Below are 19,267 nucleotides of genomic sequence, written 5' to 3'. Positions count from 1 at the left end.
ATTACATGTTCTATCTGGTCTTAACTTGCATGCCAATTTTCATGCTAATCGAATGTAATCTACCATTTGATCTATAAACTCATCTTTTATGCATTATTCAAAACTACAAAAACTTAAATTTAAACAATTGATTGATGACATGGCAATTAATTTTTGATTATCTTGAAATTTTGTAAGCATGAAAAATATATGAAGATAATGTAATCTCACGGTAGATTTGTCAAAATTCACATCGAATTAAGAAATATAGGGTTAGGTTAAAGTTACAACTGACGTAATTCTAAAAAATGTTACACCACCCAATAACTTATTATTGAATTCATATTTTGAAAATCCAATTATTGGATTACATTCTCTGTATGTTTTTAACATGCATGTCAATTTTCATGCCAATCGGATGTAATTTACCGTTTGATCTATAAACTCATCTTTTATGCATTATTTTAAACTACAAAAGCTTGAATTTAAACAATTGATTGATGACATGGAAATTAATATTTGATCACCTTGAATTTTTATAAGCACAAAAAATATATGTAGATAATGTAATCTAACGGTAGCTTTGTCAAAATTCACATCGAATTACGAAATATAGAGTTGAGTTCAAGTTACACGTGATGTAACTCTAAAAAATGTTACATCACCCAATAACTTATTATTGAATTCATATTTTGAAAATCCAACCATTGGATTACATGTTCTATATATTCTTAACATACATGCCAATTTTAATGTCAATTGGATGTAATTTACCATTTGATCTATAAACTCATCTTTTATGCATTATTTTAATGGAAATAAATTTTTATTCACGAGAGAGAGAGAGAGAGAGAGAGAGAAAGAGTACAAAAGGTTGAAATTCTTGAATTTTAGGCTACCATTTTGAAGTTGAAAGTGATATCATTTTTCATGGGTACAATTGTTTAGAAAATAATGACCTACCTTTCTTATATAGGATGTATATAAAAAGTTTTTTTTTTTAGACTGTAAACAAAATGTTCATTTAAAGAATACAAAGTGCTATACGTTTATACTTTTTTTTATTTGAATTTTAGAATAACTTTTATCTCCAAAAAAATTTAATATTTTAATGATCTTTTGCGAAGGTCAATCGTAGCCCTCGCAAATAATTTAGTGTTAGTAAGGACATATTTTTAACTCACACAAAAAATAAACTTTTTGCAAGGGATTTTTATTGTCCATCGGAAATAATTTGGTGGGAACATTTCCCTCCAAAATTTTTGACATTTTAATGATTATTTGTGAAGGTCGATCCTAACCCTCGCAAATAATTTAGTATTAGTGACAGCTTTTTTTTACCGTCACAAATAATACACTTTTTGCGAGAGATTTTTAATTGTCCCTCGCAAATAATATGGAGGGTAAATTTCCCTCCAAAATATTAGTATTTGTGACGACTATAACACATAATTGCGACAGCTTTTCTTGTTGATCACAAATATTTCACATTTTCCCAAGTATTTGCGAGGGATTTACTTTGCCATTGCAAATAAGATTTTTTGAAAGGGCTTTTTGGGTTCGTCAAAAATTCTTGGTCGCTAATAGGCATTTTTTTTGTAGTGGATCCTGGCCCAACTCTTTCTATTAGACTCTCTTTGGTCCTCTGATCTTGGCAGGCTGGGCCCTTTTCTTTCTTCCCTTTGTTTCATGGATTTTAAAACCTGCCCCTTCATGGATCTTGGGCCTCAAATCTATTAGGCCTACCATTCTTTTCTTTTTGTGAGCCCAAACCCTTTTTTCAATTTTACTTTTCATGGGTTGGCCCAATGTGCTATTTCTTTGGGCCTTGTGTCATGATTTTTTAGACCTCAACATTTAGCCCCCCAAGCTCGTAGGCTGCCTGCAACCCACGCGTTAGTAATACAAAGTTTTATTTTCCGTAGGACTTCCTTCTTCACTATTTTAATTATCCTCGGGTTCCCTTCTCTCTTCTTTCAGGATACTGACTTCCTGCTGATTTTGGGTATCTTGGTCTTCTTTGCACGTTGCGCTTCCCTCTTTTGTAACTTCCCCCCTTTGCATGGGACGTGGTAGTTAATTTTTTAGAGTGAAAAAATTCCTCCACCCACTTTTCATGTTCCCCGCAACTCCTATTAATAACTGCCAATAACTTTATCCTTGAAATTTAATTTTGGCAACTGGCGCGCCTTTCTATACATCATCTTCTTCCAACTTCTCTTTGCGTTATTATTGCAATTTTTTCTCATTTTCCCTTTACTTCCTTGACCTTTCCATCTTTAAGCTTATCTTCTTTCTTACAGTCAATCTACTTCTTTGTCTTCCTTTTCCGTGTGCCTCATCCCTTGGACTCCCTAGCACACTTGTTGCTCTGATGGCTTCCTCTTCCTCTTGAAAAAGGAGGGAGCATACCCCCAGCCCTTCTGAGGGTGAGAATTCCTCTACTTTTGCCCAGGGTGAGTCGTAGCGGCTCGCGGAGCGTCCAGATTTTCCATTACGAGACCCTTGGTACACTCCCAGCCTATTCTTCCTTGTGGTGTCTCATGGTGAGGTCCCTCCTTCTCCTCACGCCTGGGTATTCTCTAGTTAGGTGGGTTTGGTCAGTTCTGCTTAGGTCCCTGACCCAAGGGAGATTTTGGACCTCCTAATTAGGTGGGGATCTCGAGAGGCGATCCCCATTTTTTTCGATTTTATCCCTTGGAAGGTCACTGGTTGGCCCATTTGGGTAAATAGGGAGCTTGCTGATGAGGAGTTTGTGGGCTGTCTGGAACGCGCTGGGATCCTGAGGGTAGTGGCAATTTCCAGGAACCTTGAAGGTTTCAGAGATGCTAAGGACCTTAGGCATTTGGTACGCCGTTGGTATCCTTCTCTTCATACTTTCTTCTTTTCTGTTGGTGAACTTACCATCACCTTGGAGGATGTGGTTAACAATTTCCTTCTCCCGGTGTTTGGAGATGAGAATCCCTTTGATATCAGTCTTTTCGACGAGGATCTTGAGGTGGAAGACAAATTTTTTAGCGATTTTGGTGGGCATACCGCTTCTTCCGGTGGGAAACAGGCCAGAATGGGCAAATGGGTAATGCATCTTTCGTGAGAGAAAGACAAAGCAATCAGGCGAGCTGGGTTCCTGGCGCTCTGGCTTAGTAAATTTTTGTTCAGTGAGTTCCTCGGATATGGGGTCAAGCCCGTCTTCTTCCTATTGGCCATCAAATTGGCCCAGGGTGCTCAGTATCCTCTAGCTCCCATGTTCTTGGGCCATGTTTATTCTCAACTGGATCAGCTTCATGGAGACAAAGTTGAAGGCGATTCTTGCTATGCAATCACCTCATCTCTCCACTATGTTATTCTTCAGATATTCATGTGGGATCGTTCTTTAGTTACTTTAACAAAGTGTAGAAATTTGAAGTTTGTAAAAGATAAGTTCCAGGGATCCCTTGATGTAATTAAAGGTCTTTGTTATAGTACGACTGGTAGCCATCCAATTATTTTTCGTTGGGCCAGTCTAAAAGGAGGCGGCCTCAACCTAGTTGAGCTTTTTGATCAGGCAGGGCATTTGAGATGGTGTTCTCCCCGGGAGTTCAGCCCCGGGTTTGCTTGTGACTCTGTTTTAGCTCCTTTCCTCACTTCTCTAGGGAACACATTTGATTTTCGCTAGGGCGATGAAGGCAGTTTGGCTTATCTAGCTTGTGTTATCCCTTCTGGGCTTCCGATGCCCTCTTCAAGTGGCCCCAGATACACACATTACTCAGCACACCGGGTACTCCGTCAATTTGGCTTCGATCAAGACATCCCTCCAGTATTCAAGGATATAGTACCCACTCTCCCTTCGCTGGATCCATTCCTTAGGCTTCAGGCCTTCTCCTACTGGTCGCGGAGAAGTCCTTAGTTTGTAGTTCCCAACTCCCAGAGGGGAGTCTTTGCTTCTAATGGTTTTGCTGGCTATTGGAGACGAGTACAAAAATCATTTGTTGACTATGTTGGTTTTGGCAAGATTGAGAGAGTTCCCAATCCCGATATTCTTTCTACTCCTACTGCTAACAGGTGCCTATTCCTTCCCACTACTGGTATTGTATTTGCTGCCGTAAGCAACAAGACGGGGTTCGCGGAGTAAACAAAAGACCATTGGAGACTCTGTACAGAGAGAGAGAAGGGCAATGCCTCTTTCCTTCTTCTCTCTTTTATCTTGTAGTAGTTTATCACTATTGTTGCAGTGTCTTCCTTTTTCTCTTTAACTAATGAGTGACTATTTTCTTTCTTGCAGTCCAAGCGCAAGTCAGACCCAAAGAAAGGCAGGAGTCAATCGTCTGGTGATGATGTGGTATGGCCTTTGATGTGCATTGATAATAGCTTAATTTTGCATATTTATATCATTATTAGAAAGCATTACCATACTTATTTTGAGGTAATTCATACATTTTATATTTGGTTTTGGAATAATGGTGAATAATCAATTTTGTACTTAATTGAATCTTATTGCGTGAATTTATCTTTTGTAGGAGAATGGAATTAAATAAGTGGATTTGTGCAAAGAAGAAAACTAATGGACTTTACTTTTACAAGGGCCATGATGAAATTAAAGAAGACCAAACCAATTAAATTTAAGTCCAATTGGAGTAGGGAATCAAAGGAAATTTGCATCAAATCCAAGTTCAATTCGGATTAGGATTCCAGCCTGCACATCAGTTAGTATTTTTGGCATAATTTTGGCTCAAATGTCCAATTGAGATGATTCAAGTTGGGCTGGAAAGTTAACTTAAAGGGCTAAAACTTTTTAGTTTACCAAAAGTCATAATTCTGACGTTAAATGGGCCAAAATTTTCTGTTAAGTGAAGCCTAAAAATCTGGAAATTTTCCCAAATGGGAATTCAACTTGTAATAGGATTCCTTGACCTATTTAAAGGCTCTTTAGGGCAAAATTCAAGGGAGGCCTGTGAGGAGGCCAGTGCTAGGGCTAAGGGCTGAACATAAAGAGTGCGGCTACTTCTTTGGTTTTCTTCCATGACAGTTAGTTTTATTTTATTTGTCTAGTTTAATGTTTAGTATTTTATTCTTGTGTTTTATTTTAATTACTATGAGTAACTAAATTTATAATTAGGGTTGAGGATGAAACATTGTTAAGGATTATTAGTAATATTTATGTGATTTGATTTTTCCCACAATAGTTGTTCTTTAATAATTTAAATTGTTCTTGCTTCATATCAATTGACTAAGATGAGATTTTAGATATGAGTTCAATCATGTTTTTCTCATGATTTAGGATTTGTCTTAATTAATTGAATGCTTGGTTTATTAATTCTTGATTATAAAATTGGATATCGCTCGTGATTTATCTGTCAATGGATACAATTTATGATTTGATTTTTAGAATTGGATATATCTTGTGATTTGTTTGGCTATAGATACAATTGATGATTTGATTTTATACTTAAGAAGCGAAGAAGAACATGCTTTTGAAATTTTAAAATAAGGATTCTAATGAGAATATTTTCCATAATAGCAAGATTGATTTCTAGATTATCATGTAGTAGTTGGGAAAAATTAATGATCATAAATATATGCTGATATGACTTACAAGGCGGATTCCAAAACCTTAATTCCTTTCCCTTGATTGTTTACATCTTTTTATTTCTTTTGCTGAGTTTAACTATTTGCTTAATTTGATTATTTGCTTAGTTTATTTAATTTCAAAACAACCAATTTTTATTAAACTAGATTAGGATTAATTTGGTTAAGATTTAACTAATTTTCCTACGTTCATTCAAGTTCTTGTGGGTTCGACCTCGTTCTTGTCAAACTATACTTCGGTACGGTTCGTACACTTGCGAGTATTTTAAAATTTCACAATAGCCTTCTTCGTGCCTCTCTTTGTCTGTTTCCACCCCTTTTTGGTACTGTGTACTTATGTATATTTTTTGCAGGTGGAGGTACCCCCTCCCATAACTGGTAGGACTTCGGAGGAAGAGGAGGCCTCTAGTGGTGGTGTAACTGAGGAAACTGGGCAGCTAATGCAGGGTGTCCAGTTTATTCCGTCCGCTGTTCCCCTGGCTACCCGGGATCCTAAAGCTTCTTAACCCCTGTTTCCTAAGATCCCCAGCCTGAGTAGACTTTCAGCCTCATCAAAACTGTGTCACTTGATCCTATGTTAAACAAAGCACCCTTGGGGGGCGCGTCTCCATCCATTCAAGCAGGTGAGCCCCTAGTCTTCTCTTATAAAAATGCTTAATCTTGTCCTTCTTTTATTATTATTATTATTTTTTAGATTTCCCCTTTTCTCTTTCCCTTCCAAGTCAGACCAGTGCTTGATCTAGCTTGAGGCTACTTCTTCTTTGGAATCAGAGGGTTCTGAAGGTGTGTATTGTCCTGCTTTTACTGTGCTGCCTTCTCCTTCCCCCCTTTTGTGCTTTTCCCTTGCCATTTCCTCCTATGGAGAAGCCCCCAGTATCATTTCCTTCCTTTAGCCATTTTGCTAAGGTCTCCTCACCCTTTCTTCAACGTGCTATATGTTCTCTCACAAAGTCTTCCAAGCAATCAGAGGAGTAAGAGGAGGAAGCCCTACCACAGGAAGCCGATACAAGTTCTCCCCCCCTTTCTCTCTCTCTTTTTTTATTTTTTATTTTTTATTTTTTATTTTTACCTTTCTTCCTTGGCCCTTTCCCCTTTTCTGAACTATGTTTGCTTTTGCAGGCCTTGACACAGGTGTTAGGGGTCCCGAGCCCATAGTTCTTGGAGTAGCTGTGGAGTATGCTTAGGTTGCTGAATCTCAGGCAGGGATCCTCCAGATCACCCAAAGGGCTAAAAGCTCCTTGATCCCTACGAGTGGAGGTACAACAATGGGTGGGGCTCCAGCAGTGACTGTTTCAGATCTTGACTCAGGGATCCTTGCTTTCCTGACCCACTTTGATCTTTTGGAGTTCAATAGCCTTCCTGTTAGTCACTTCCATCGCTTGGGTCTCCTTATGGTAACTTCTTGTGTTTTTCTGTGCCTATAGAAAGTCTGCTATTGCTGGAAGGGTTGTTCAAGGTCCATGGAGATTTTACCAGTGGGTTCAAGGGAGGTGTGTTCTTGGGCAACATCCTATTGGAGCTGCTATGTGCTGTGCTGATTTCTTTAAGGAATTCTTCTCTCGACTCTTTATATAAGGAAAAACTTTTGGCATGGAGGGGAGTGGTGCAAGATCCTTTAGCAAAGTTCAACCTGTCCTTCTTATTGGAGCATTTGCGCTCACTGGCCAACGTGCTGTTCTAGAGGCAGGCCTCCAGAAGTCTTGATGCTAAGATTGTTGCTGCTGAGGAGGCTTTGGCTCGTGCCCACAAGATTTTGCAGGACTTGAAGGTTAAAAAGCATAAAGTCCTTTATTTGTCAGCTATTCCTGCTATCTCTCTAGACAGTTCTTTGCTGGCCAGGCTTATTCCTTAGCTCTTTTTTTTTAGCTGATTCAGATGTGTATATTTTTTTTCAAGCAATTTGGGTTGTATAAGCTTTATCTTATCCTGTCGAACACTATTTCTGGCTTTTTCTTCCTTACTTTCTGTGACATGGATCTATATTTGTGTGTTTTTTTTTCAAGACTGCTTCTATCTTTCAATAGTATGTGGATCTGTTCTTCTCTTTTGTATACTGCTTTTCTTACTTCTCCTTTTTTTGCTGAGTCCTAGGCCATGGTCCCCACAAGTTTTACTGTAGGTCCTGGATCAAGTACCCTAGTGGTTGTTTAATTGCGCAGGTACTGAACTAGGTACATTGGGTGCTCTCTTTCTTTTCCCCATCTTTTTTTTTTAAGTCCCAGATCATGAACCAGGTAGGTCCCCTCTTGTCAAATACTGGGCTAGGTATCCCGGGCACTTACTTTTGCCCATGGTCCCAGGCCATGTATTTTGAACTAATTGTGGTGTGGGTCCTGGGTCGTGCGCCAGAGTTTTTTTTTTTTTTTTCATTGACCCAGGTATCCCCCTCAAGTTTGCCCACATTTGGATCTTGAAATATTTAATTTAGCTATAATTTAAAGGAAAATAAAAGAGATTTCATTGAATCAAAGCACAATTGCTATTTGAGGAATACAAAAAAGTTATCAAAGATAGTAAGAAACACAGCATGTCCTTCTATCATTGGTTCCTGGACAAAATTACTTAAACAAAAATTCATGATAAAAGCAAAGAATGATGAAGTACTTGGACTGGAGGGTTGGCAAAAGGGTCTCGGCGTACTGAGATCCCTCTCTTTCTATGTATAGTATTGTTTCAGCCACTTCCCATTTATGGGCTCTGTTAGGACTAACCCATCTTCCTTTATGAGATAGTAATACCCACTATCATGGGCTTTTCTGACGATGTAGGGTCCTTCCCACTTTGGGGCAAATTTGGAGGGTCCTGGGAGGTTTCTTCTTACATTTTCTGCTATCCTCAGCACCAGCTGCCCTTCAATGAAAGCCCTTGGGTGTACTGTCTATCCATATGCCTTAGTCATCCTTTGCTGGTACCTCTGGCCCCTCCTTCTAGCCAGTTCTCTTTCTTCCTTTACCCCTTCCAAATCTTCCAATCTCCTCTCATTGTTTGTGCCTTCAGTTTCCTCCTAGCTTTCTTCAAGTACTACCCTTGGGGTAGGGACAACTAATTCCACAGGACTGATAGCTTCTGTCCCATAGACTAGGGAGAACAATGAGAATCACGTGGCTGTCTTTACAGAGCTTCTGCATGCCCAGAGTACATCTGCTAGGTGGTCACTCCATTTTCCCCCATACCCATGCTTCATCTTTTTAAGAATCTTTAGAATCACCCTATTAGTAGCCTTGGCTTGGCCATTTCCTTGTGGGTAGAATGGTGTAGACATTCCATGCTTGATGCAATACGCCTCAGTCAGGCTCTTCATGTCTTTGTTTATGAACGGGGTTTCGTTGTCACTGATCAGTCTCCTGGGGATCCCGAACCTTGTAATGATGTGCTATCGAATGAAGTTTGTTACGGTTGCTCCAATGGCCTTTTTCAAAGGGATAGCTTCTACCCATTTTGTAAAGTACTCGGTGGCCGCTAGGATCCATATGTAACCATTGGAGGGGGGTTTATAGGCCCTATGAGATCAAGCCCCCAAGTGTGGAAAGGCCATGGTGATGTCATATCTTGCAGTACATTTGGGTGGGTATGAATTGCATCTCCAAGTACTTGACAAGCATGGCAAGTTTTGACTAGTTCCTCGGAGTCCCTTTTCATTGTTGGCCAATAGTACCCCAGTAGTAGCAACTGCTTGTAGAGTCTTCTTTTTCCTGGGTGACTTCCACAATCACCGGAATGGACTTCCCTGACTACTTCTCTGGCTTCCCTTGGCCCCAGGCATCTTAGGGGATCCCCGCTACACCCCCTTTTGAATAAGATCTTGTTTTGTAAGAAGTACCTGACCATAAGCTCCTTGAGCTGGTAAGCTAATGTTCTCTCAGCCGGTAGGATCCCTTGAGTTAAGTAATTTACGAATGGGGTCCTCCAATCTTCTATGACAAACACGACATAGCTTTCTTCCTTGTCCACTGAGAGTTGACATCCTTGACACTTTCCCTGTATAGTTGCAGCCTCTTTATTCATGTTTGGCCAATAGTACCCCATGCGCTGCATCCTTTTGTATAGACTGATCCTTTCTGGGACCCCACAGACTTGGCTATGTAGCTCTTCCAATCTCAACTTTCCTTCTTTTTCATTGATGCATCTGGACAGGATCCCTCCGGATAGCCTCTTATACAGCTCTCCCTCTATCAGAGTGTAATCTTTTAGCTCTTTGATACTCCCTCCATGTCCTGACCTTTTTATTTTTTCTTTAACCTCATTTCTCCAATCTTGCTACTCCAGTTCTTTAGAGAACATCCTTCTGAGGACTTCTATGATGGAGTGTTCTTTCCTACTTACCCTTATCAAGGTGTTTCTTCCTTAAACTGGCATTTGGGATCCCAAGGTGGCTAGTGCATCGGCAAACCTGTTTTCACTCCTCTGGGCGTACTCTACACTGAATGTCTGAAATTCCTACTCAGCCTTTGTGCCCAAGTTTTGTAGGCTGCCAAACTCTGTTCTCTTAGCGTAAAATCGCCCTTCACCTGAGAGACTACAAGATTGGAGTCTCCTAGAACTCTCATGTGTTTTACTCCTATGTTGAGTGCTATGGTCAGTCCAGTCAAGTATGCTTCGTATTCAGCGGCGTTATTTGAACAGGAAAGCCCAAGCTTGAAAGATAAGGGTAGGGTGTCCCCATCTTCACAACTTAATACAATTCTCAGTCCATTTGAGGTTACTGTTGCTGACCTATCAAATCTCATCGTCCACTTCTTCCCCGGGAGCTCTATCACTGCCACCTCCCCGGGGATCTCTTCGCTTAGTGAACATTCCTCATTCCCGGGGAACTGGGCTAACAGATCTGCTATGGCTTGCCTTTTGATAGCCTTGGGGGTCCTGATGCCTATGTCATACTGAGAAAGCAAAACCAACCATTGTGCTATCCTTCCCATCAAGAGGGGTTGATGAAGGAGTGCCTTTATAGGGTGGGACTTAGTCACTAAAAGGATCTTATAAGTTGAGAAATACCGTTTCAGCCTTTGGGATGCATAAATAACCACTAGGCAGGCTTTCTCTATCCTGGGGTACCTAGTCTCAGCATCCTTAAGTGTCCTACTCACGTAGTAAATGGGTTGCTCATTCCCATCATCATCTTCCTGTGCTAGCAGGGCTCCAATTGCTTGGGAATTTGATGCTAAATATAGCAACAGGGGTCGCCCACGTACTGGTGCTTGGAAGGTGGGAAGATGATTCATGATCTGTTGGATCCTTTAGAAGGCTTCTTGTAGCTCAGTGCCCCAGGTGAGCTCAGTTCCCCAGGTGAACTCAGTCCCCTTTTTCAACAGTTTGGATAAACTACTTGTGACTAAAGCCAACCCTGGCATAAACCTCCTGATGTAAGAGACCCTCCCTAGGAAGCTTTTGAGCTCCCTTACCTTTGTAGGCCTTTTCGTTGTTGCAATGGCTATGGCTTTTGCTGGATCCACACTTATGCCTCTGTGATGTACTAGGAACCCAAGAAATTTTCCAACAAACACCCCGAAGGCACATTTCATGGGGTTCATGCGTAGTTTGTACTTCCTGCACCTTTCAAAAACTTGTTCAAGTACTTGAAGGTGTCTTGCCCTAGTTTTCGATTTCACCACAACATCATCCACATAGTCTTCCATCTCCTTATGCATCATGTCATGGAAGAAAGTTGTCATGGTTCGCTGGTACGTGGCCCCTGCATTTTTTAGGGCAAAGGGCATCATAGTGTAATAAAAATTCCCAATTGGAGTCCTAAATGCTATCTTCTCTGCATCTTTGGCAGCCATACGGATTTGGTTGTATCCACTATACCCGTCCATAAATGAAAGCATAGAGCTTTCTGCAGCTGAATCCACAAGGAGATCAATATTAGGCAAAGGGAAGTCATGTTTTAGACATGCCTTGTTTAAATTGCGAAAGTCCACACAGTAAAGGATTTGGCCATTCTTTTTCTTCCTGGTTACTATGTTAGAAAGCCACTTGGGGTGCTGGATGGGCTTGATAAAACTAGCTACTAGCAACTTTTTGACTTCTTGAGTTATCTGAGCTTCTACATCAGTGTGAAAGACCTTGGCTGGTTGGACTACTGGCTTGACTCCTGGGTCCACGTTGAGAGAATGGACCACCAGTCCTAGGTCCAGGCCAGGCATCTCATCATAGGTCCATGCGAACGCATCTATGTATTTCTGGAGTAAGGCTACTAATCGTTCCTTTTCTTGTGCTGTCAGTTGACTACTAATGAAAACAAGCTTTTAGGATCCCAACTCGACTCCCAGGTTTATTTCTCTTAGTTCCTCTTCAGGCTGAATTTGGGTCTCCTTAACTAGTTCCTCTAGGATCTCTTCTTGGGCCATCATACAATCTGGTGGTCTGGGACCTTCCTGCATAATGCATTCAGGCTCTGCGCATCTTCACAAACGACAAATTAGCCTTCCTCCAGGTTCTCGCACTACATCACATTCCCGGGATCCTGAGGAGCTGGAGTCCCTTCTTTTGCCTTTTCCTCTCCAAGAGGTTTCTTAGGTCACAAATACCCCCTACTTCCTCTTCTTCCAGGATAGGTGCTCCTAGGGTCCTTGGTGTGGGGCTCTCATCATCTGGTTCCAACTCATCATAAAACATTGTTTCCACAAAGTTCACCCCCTTGGCTGAAAGGGTTATGGTTGGCAAGGATCCTTACGGGCTTTCCATTCAATCTCTTTTTAACACATTGATGGTACGTGGATGGAATAAGGTGGTGTTTGTGGAGCCACGGGCATCCCAACAGTACATGGCAAGAAACCTCTGAATTGATCACATGAAATCATGTCAAGACCATTATTGGTCCTACTCTTAAAGCCAGCTGCACATATCCTTCAGTTGATTTTGCTGATCCTCCAAATCATGTTATCTCCATGGGAGCCCCTAGGATCCTTCTACCAATCAGGCCCATGGCTTCTAGGGTACTCATGGCTATGAGGTTGAGCAACGCCCCTGTGTCTACTAATGCTCTTTTGACTTGGACACCATTAATGGAGGCCATTAGATAAAAGGGTTTACGGTGGTCTAGATACTCAACCTTCATGTCCTTATCAGTGAAGGTTATTGCATTGGTTGTCTCTAAGTAAGCTCGACTAGCATGGGACTCTGCTGTGAAACATTCCATTCCTGAATTTGCTGCTATACTCATAAGGGACTCTGTGGCCACCCTTCTTGCTTCTGGTCCAAATCCCAGCTGATTGAACAGTGACCTGAACTTAGGGTTCTTCTGGAGAGTCCTGACTGTGCTTGGGTGGAAGGATACTTCAAATTCTTTTGCTTCTGCTGGGTTCCCATGGATCACCACAACCACCACCCCTTTCCCTTTGTGGTTGGGCAGGGGGTTCCTTTGCACTTCTGGCTCCTTTTGAGTGAGCTCCAGGGTTCCTTCTCTTAGCTTCTTGTGAAAAAGCCTATGAAGGGTCTACCAGTCCTTGGTGGAATGCTTAACATAATTATGAATTCTGCAAAACAAGGGTTCTTCCTTTCTTCCTCAGTTGGTGGTCTGGACACGGTAAATGGCCTAACAATTCCATTCCCAATCCATTTGTCCAGGACATGGTTCAATTCTTCTACGATACATGGGATTACTGGTGGTTCCTCGAACACTTTCCCGTTAGGCCTCTTCCTTTTCTCTCCCACTGATGTTGTCATGGCCTGGGGTACTGGTACTCTTTTTGTCCTCATAGTCTGTGTTGTCCTTCTAGTTCTTTGCAGCAAGTCAGCAAACTGGGTTATGCATAAATTCTCAAGGTTGAGTTTGTAATCAAAGAGCATGTTGGATATGCAGGTTTCCACGAGCTCCTTCTTTTCGTGGTCTCCATAGCAGTCTAGGGAAACATCTTCAAATCTCTTAATAAATTGGACAAAATCCTCTCTAGGCCTTTGCCTCACCATCTGAAGGCTTTGGAAGGTGACCTTGTCCTCACCTGGGTAATATTTTGCGCAGAACCTCTCCATCATATCGTCCCAAGTCTTAATGGACCCAGACTTCAGGGTGGTGTACCATGTGTATGCTCTATCCACTAAAGACTTAGCAAACTCCCTTAGGCATAGCTCTCTGTCCCCTGCATAAGGACCCATAGTGTGGATAAACTACTTACATGTTCCACAGTACTCCCATTTCTTCCATCAAAAGGATGGAACTTCGGGGGTTCATATCCTTTAGGATACGGTTTCCCAAGGAGTTCTGGCGGGAATGGGGGATCCCAAGAAAATTGCTTGGGGATCCTTGAGAGTTTCTCCCTTTCCTGTTCCAAAAGGGCATTGACATCTGCCAACGTTAGATGTTGGGGGTTAGCTCCTCCCCCTACTGCTGATCCTCCCTCTGGTTGGGCTCTGTCCTGGTTGACCATAGGGGGAACGTTATCTTTGATTTCCTGAGTCCTACCTTCTTTAAAGAGGCGAATCTCTTACTGCAAATCCTTAAGCATTTCTGCCATTCAAACCACGGGGTCAAGTTCCTGTCCTGCGTGCCTTTGTCCTGATATGACCTCCTGTTCTACTAGGGGTACCTCGTTCCTTTGTTTGGAGGCTACTTCGTTTTCTCCCATGGGTTCCGATGCCACAGGTGGCACATTGGTACCTTTGCTGTTCCTTGCTCTTGGAGCCATGCTTTGCGAAGGGATTGCTTCTTCCCTATTCTTTGCCTAGTCCCCAGTGGAGTCGTAAAAATGTAAGGGTTGCTTTTTTTACGGTGTCTAGGCCCAAGCTTAAGCAAGGACCCCGGGCCCTCTTGTTGTAGTTTGAAGGGACTGAGCTTGGTTTACCGCAGCTAAATGGGCTGTTTACAAACCAAGTGGTGCACAGGGAAAGGTTCCTACAATACGTATACACTAGCAAGCGAGAATATATGTATTGAACAACAAGAAAACAGCAAAGGAAGACAATGTAATAAAGAAACACACAAAAATAATTTTTAGGGATCCTTAAATCAATAAGAAACACTCTATTAGTTTTCTTGATTATGGATTACAATGTGCTCACTAAAACGTGATACAAGGTCCAAATAAGCTCAAAAATTATAGACTTAGATTGCTATCTAAGCCTCTAAGACTTGTAAAGTTTGAATCCTTTTGAATCCAACTATGTACTATAGTGGCTGTTTCTAGGATACTGGGAGATATTTCCTTATTTTCTTTGAGTTTTGATAGAGTTTTTATGATTCTGTTATGATTTCACTATTGCTGAATAATGCCTTTCACTATTGTTGCTTCCTCTTTTTATAGCGTCACCTCAGGGCTCCGGGGTACCACTGGTTCCCTCTCTTTGCTTTCCTAGGTAATAGAGCCCGTAGCGTGCCAGCACTTTGGTGGCCGATCCATTCCTTATTTTTCATAGTTCTCTTCTTTTGGTGCCTTTTCTCCAAAAGCCCCTTGTTGAGCTTCCATTCTAAGGTGTCTTCGGGGGAGCTGACCTTCAATTTCTCTTCCTCCAAGGCTTCTCTATTTTCCTTTTTCCAGTGAGTTGAGTCCTTCCCTGCCAAGTTGAAGGTTTTCCCAGCTACTTCCCTTTATGGTTCTTCTTTCTGGGTTCCCTGAGGTACTAGGCTTTTGCTCATGAGTTGTTGCTTTCCAAGCCCTTTGGTTCTGCGCTGCATCACCGAGTGCTTGAGAAGGACATATCTGTCCTTCGTTTCTTATTTCTTTTGGTTCCCTTTTTGAGCTGTCTTAATCCCTCTTTGGCTTTGCTGCACGTCCTATGGATCCCAGGCCCTTGGCAATCTCCGGGATCCCGACCCAGCTCTTTCTACTGGACTCTCCTTGGTCCTCTGATCTTGGCAGGCTGGGCCCTTTTCTTTCTTCCCTTTGTTTCATGGATTATAAAACCTGCCCCTTCATGGATCTTGGGCCTCAAATCTATTGGGCCTACCGTCCTTTTCTTTTTGTGAGCCCAACCCTTTTTTTCAATTTTACTTTCCATGGGTTGGCCCAATGTGCTATTTTTTTGGGCCTTGTGTCATGATTTTTAGACCTCAACAAACATAATTTATTCATATCATGCAGAAAAAATATAAATAACTAAATAAGACATAGATAAAATGATCCAAGAAAAACTAATGAAACAAACTAATTTCAAAGTAAAAAACCTAGGGGGGAACGATCCCAAGAAGAACACTCCACTATATCAAATAGAAGTTTATAGTCAAAACTATGAATTCGTAGTAAATTTAATTGTGATTATCAAATCTAGTTTTGAAACCCTCAGACTTCTTTGATGTGGATCTGCTCCAACATGAACAACTAGTTCATGTTTTAGATTTCTAACATAGACCTCCAATCTATGATTCCAAGACCACCCTAGAAGGTTTAGATCTAGCACCTTTGATGACTGGTATGCAGCAACTTCAAATCTACCGGTTCTAATAGTATGTAAATTAATTTCCGGCTGTGACTTTGAAAAGAGAAGGCACAAAACCTTTTAGATCTCAAAAAAGAAGCTTTCAAAGTCTCTACAAAGCTTGCCATAGGGTTTTATTTATATACTTAGTGAAGTAGATTGGAAACCCTAATCATCTGCTAGGCCAATGGATTGTTAGGCCTAAATTAAAATTCTGTAGAAAAGCAGTTTGATCTATCAAACCATCTTCTCGATCAGTTAAGCCTGCAATAGTCATCCCTCTACTCCCTTGCAACTTTCCCTACTCTTTGACTCAAGCTAAGGCATACTCTACAGCTAGCATTTCAGTAGATAATTAGAACTTCCTCCATTTCTCAATATCAAGACAGATAAACAAGTTCATTAACCATTGCATTTCACAAATCAACCCCTAAAGGTCTTCTATCACTATTGCTTAATTAATTTAACTTAAAAAAAATAACACATTTTTTCCTAGTGAAATCAGCACAGTTCCATAGATAAATGTCATCCAAATACCGCTAACAACCCACATTAGGTAGGATGAAATATAAGCAAAACTAGCTTTCTATATGAAAAATGAAACAAAAAGGAAAAGGGCCAAACCATAAGTGAAGAACAGCTCTTTATGTAGTCTCACTTTACCTTAAACCCTGATATTCACCATCAGTGATTCATTTCTTAACTCAATCATCCGTCAAATGGGCATCTAATAATCCACAATTCAGAACCAGCAAATTATTGCTATTTACTCGTGCAAACAAAAGGCATAACCAAATTCTAAAGACAAATACAAAACAAAACAAATTTTCAACTTGAATTAAGATAAGGGAGAAAAAAAAAACATACCCAGAATTGAAATGATACTGAAAAAGCTAAAAATACCCAAAATTTAGAGTCAAAATGAGAAAAAAAAAATAAAAGAAGAAAAGTGAGACCAATATGGAGTATAAATTGATAAGACTAAAAAATATATTAAGAGAAAAGAGAATTGAAGAAATCTCACAGGTCAATGATAGTGGAGTAGACAGAATCTAGGTCATCAGGTTTTAAGGAGTTATTGACGACCCGAGAGAATGAGTCCTTCTCTCTCTTTGGCCATCAGTGGTGGAAGCCAAGCATTGCAGAGATGCATCGTTTTTGGTCCGTTTGGATCGAGGGAGGGGGAGGGGGAGTAGAGTAGAGTAGATTTAGCACAAAATTAGCTTATTTTTAGCCAACTCTACTTTACTCCCCTTCACTCCCCCCTCCATCCAAACAGGCCATTAGTATTTTGAAGTAAAAGAAGGAACACCCACTAGGTTTTCAGTTTGAGAGAGAAGACACAAGAGAGAGCATACTAGTTTGTTTGTCTGTGTATTCTTGCGTTTATATATTACCTAATTAACTGGTAACTAGTTTTTCATTATAAATAAATAAATGGTCAGGATTCAAGTGTGTAAAATCTATGGCCAAGATTAAAGAGGGTACTGTAGCCCCCTAAAAAAAGAGGAAGTACGGTAGAATGACCCTCAAATGTTTAGTTGTCAAGAATCAAGATATAAACAAATTTATTTTGGTTATAAAATTAGGAATATTGTCATTAAAACTACTGCTTTCTATAAGGATATTTTGCCATGTTAACCTAGACTTTTATTATTTACTATTTTTTTTATGGGAAGATTGAGAATTTTATTCCATATGAGAAATAGAAATTACATTATGGATAAGATCTTGCTCAATAAAGTAAGGATTCTCTTCAATCCAAGCAATATAGTCAACAATGCAAGATGCTTGTTTAGCTAAGAGGTGTGTTGGTCTATTACCCTGTCTCCTAAAATGAGAGAATTCAATCTGCCTAAAATCCTTGGCCATTTTCTGCATTCCCCATACAACCGGTTCCACAGAGGATGGGGGAAAAGACTTCTCATAAAGAGTCTTGTATACAATCATAGAATCCCCCTCAAGGATAACATCTTGGATGCCAATGTCCTTAGCGAAAAGCAACTCAGCTTCGAAGGCTTTTGCCTCTGCCCCCATTGGAGCCATGATCTTCTTGCACAATGCTGCTCTGACCCTCCCTTTATCATCCCTAATGATCACGCCTAACCCCATTGCCTTCTAAGCTGAGAAAATTGCGCTGTCAACATTATTTTTGAACCATTGTGCCTGTGGAGGTGACCAGGATGTGGCTCGCTCAATCACTAGTGGTGGATTGCATTCAGTCTCAACTGCTGCCCTGTACTCAACGAGGTAGTTTAGTGCCCATTGGACCAAAGCTTGCCTTGTTTTCCTCTCCCCACCATGCCTAATCTCTTTTCAATTGTGCCATAAAGCCCATGCAATGGCAACCACCCGAGCTGCCTGATCATCTCCTACTCCATCAACCATCAATAAATTCCACAAAAGGTCTTGGAACGTCCGACATTTTGCTAGGTTTGAATTTATCACCATTTTAGAGCACCTCCAAGCCTCTTGAGCTTTCGAACATCTCCATAAAATATGCCCAACAGACTCCGACTCCAAACTGCAACTATCACAAATATCATCTTGTAATACCTACTCATCAAGTTTGCCTTCATTGGTAGAGTATCACAACAAGCTCTCCATCCAAAGTGTCAAATTTTGTGTGGGGTCAATTAGTTCCAAACCGCCCTCTAGAAGCGACGGATATGACTGTTATCCGAGCTATCTCCTCGATTGGCAGGATGGGACAGTTTCACTGCTAATTTGTAAGCGCTGCACACACTAAACAGCCCATTTGGTGTCTCCGTCCAGATTAATTTATTTGCAGGCAGCTGAGAACTTAATGGAATACTCTTGACAATCTTAGCTTCATGGGGAAGAAATAGAGCATCAATAATGGTAGATTTCCAGCTCACTGTGGCAGTATCAATCAGCTCATTTACTTTCGTATCAAAGTGCAAAAAAAGTGTTGGAGGAACTACTTTATGCGCGGAGGAGATTGGTAGCCATCTATCCTCCCAAACTCGAATGCTTGCACCATTGCCTACCCTGCATCTTAAACCTTCTCTAACCAGATTTTGGGCAGCCATGATACTTCTCCAGGTGTAAGGACTATTACTGAGCGAGGTGTGTGCAAAATCACTCATTGGGAAATATTTGGCCTTTAGAACCCTATACACCAAATAATTTTGACCCATTTGAAACCTTTATCCCTGTTTTGCAAGAAGTGCCAAATTAAAGAGTTTTAGATACTTGAAACCCATGCTGCCACATGACTTAGGTTCACACATCTTCTCCCAGCTAAGCCAAGCAATTTTCTTCTCATCTTTCCTTTGTCCCCACCAAAAATTTCTAATCATACTCATTAACTCATCACAAAGAGAGTCTGGTATTTTGAAGCAACTCATGG

General features: G+C 40.9%; 1 protein-coding gene across 1 annotated transcript; it reads right to left on the bottom strand.

The window, feature by feature from the left end:
• Positions 1–18,548: 18,548 nt before the first annotated feature.
• Positions 18,549–18,947, bottom strand: LOC142625078 (uncharacterized). Its single transcript, XM_075798786.1, has one exon. It carries the CDS (start codon positions 18,945–18,947, stop codon positions 18,549–18,551), a length of 399 nt encoding a protein of 132 aa, XP_075654901.1.
• Positions 18,948–19,267: the final 320 nt, after the last annotated feature.

The sequence above is a fragment of the Castanea sativa genome, chromosome 2, assembly GCF_040712315.1.
Source record: "Castanea sativa cultivar Marrone di Chiusa Pesio chromosome 2, ASM4071231v1".
NCBI lineage: Eukaryota > Viridiplantae > Streptophyta > Magnoliopsida > Fagales > Fagaceae > Castanea > Castanea sativa.
This window is presented reverse-complemented; position numbering and strand designations above follow the sequence as displayed.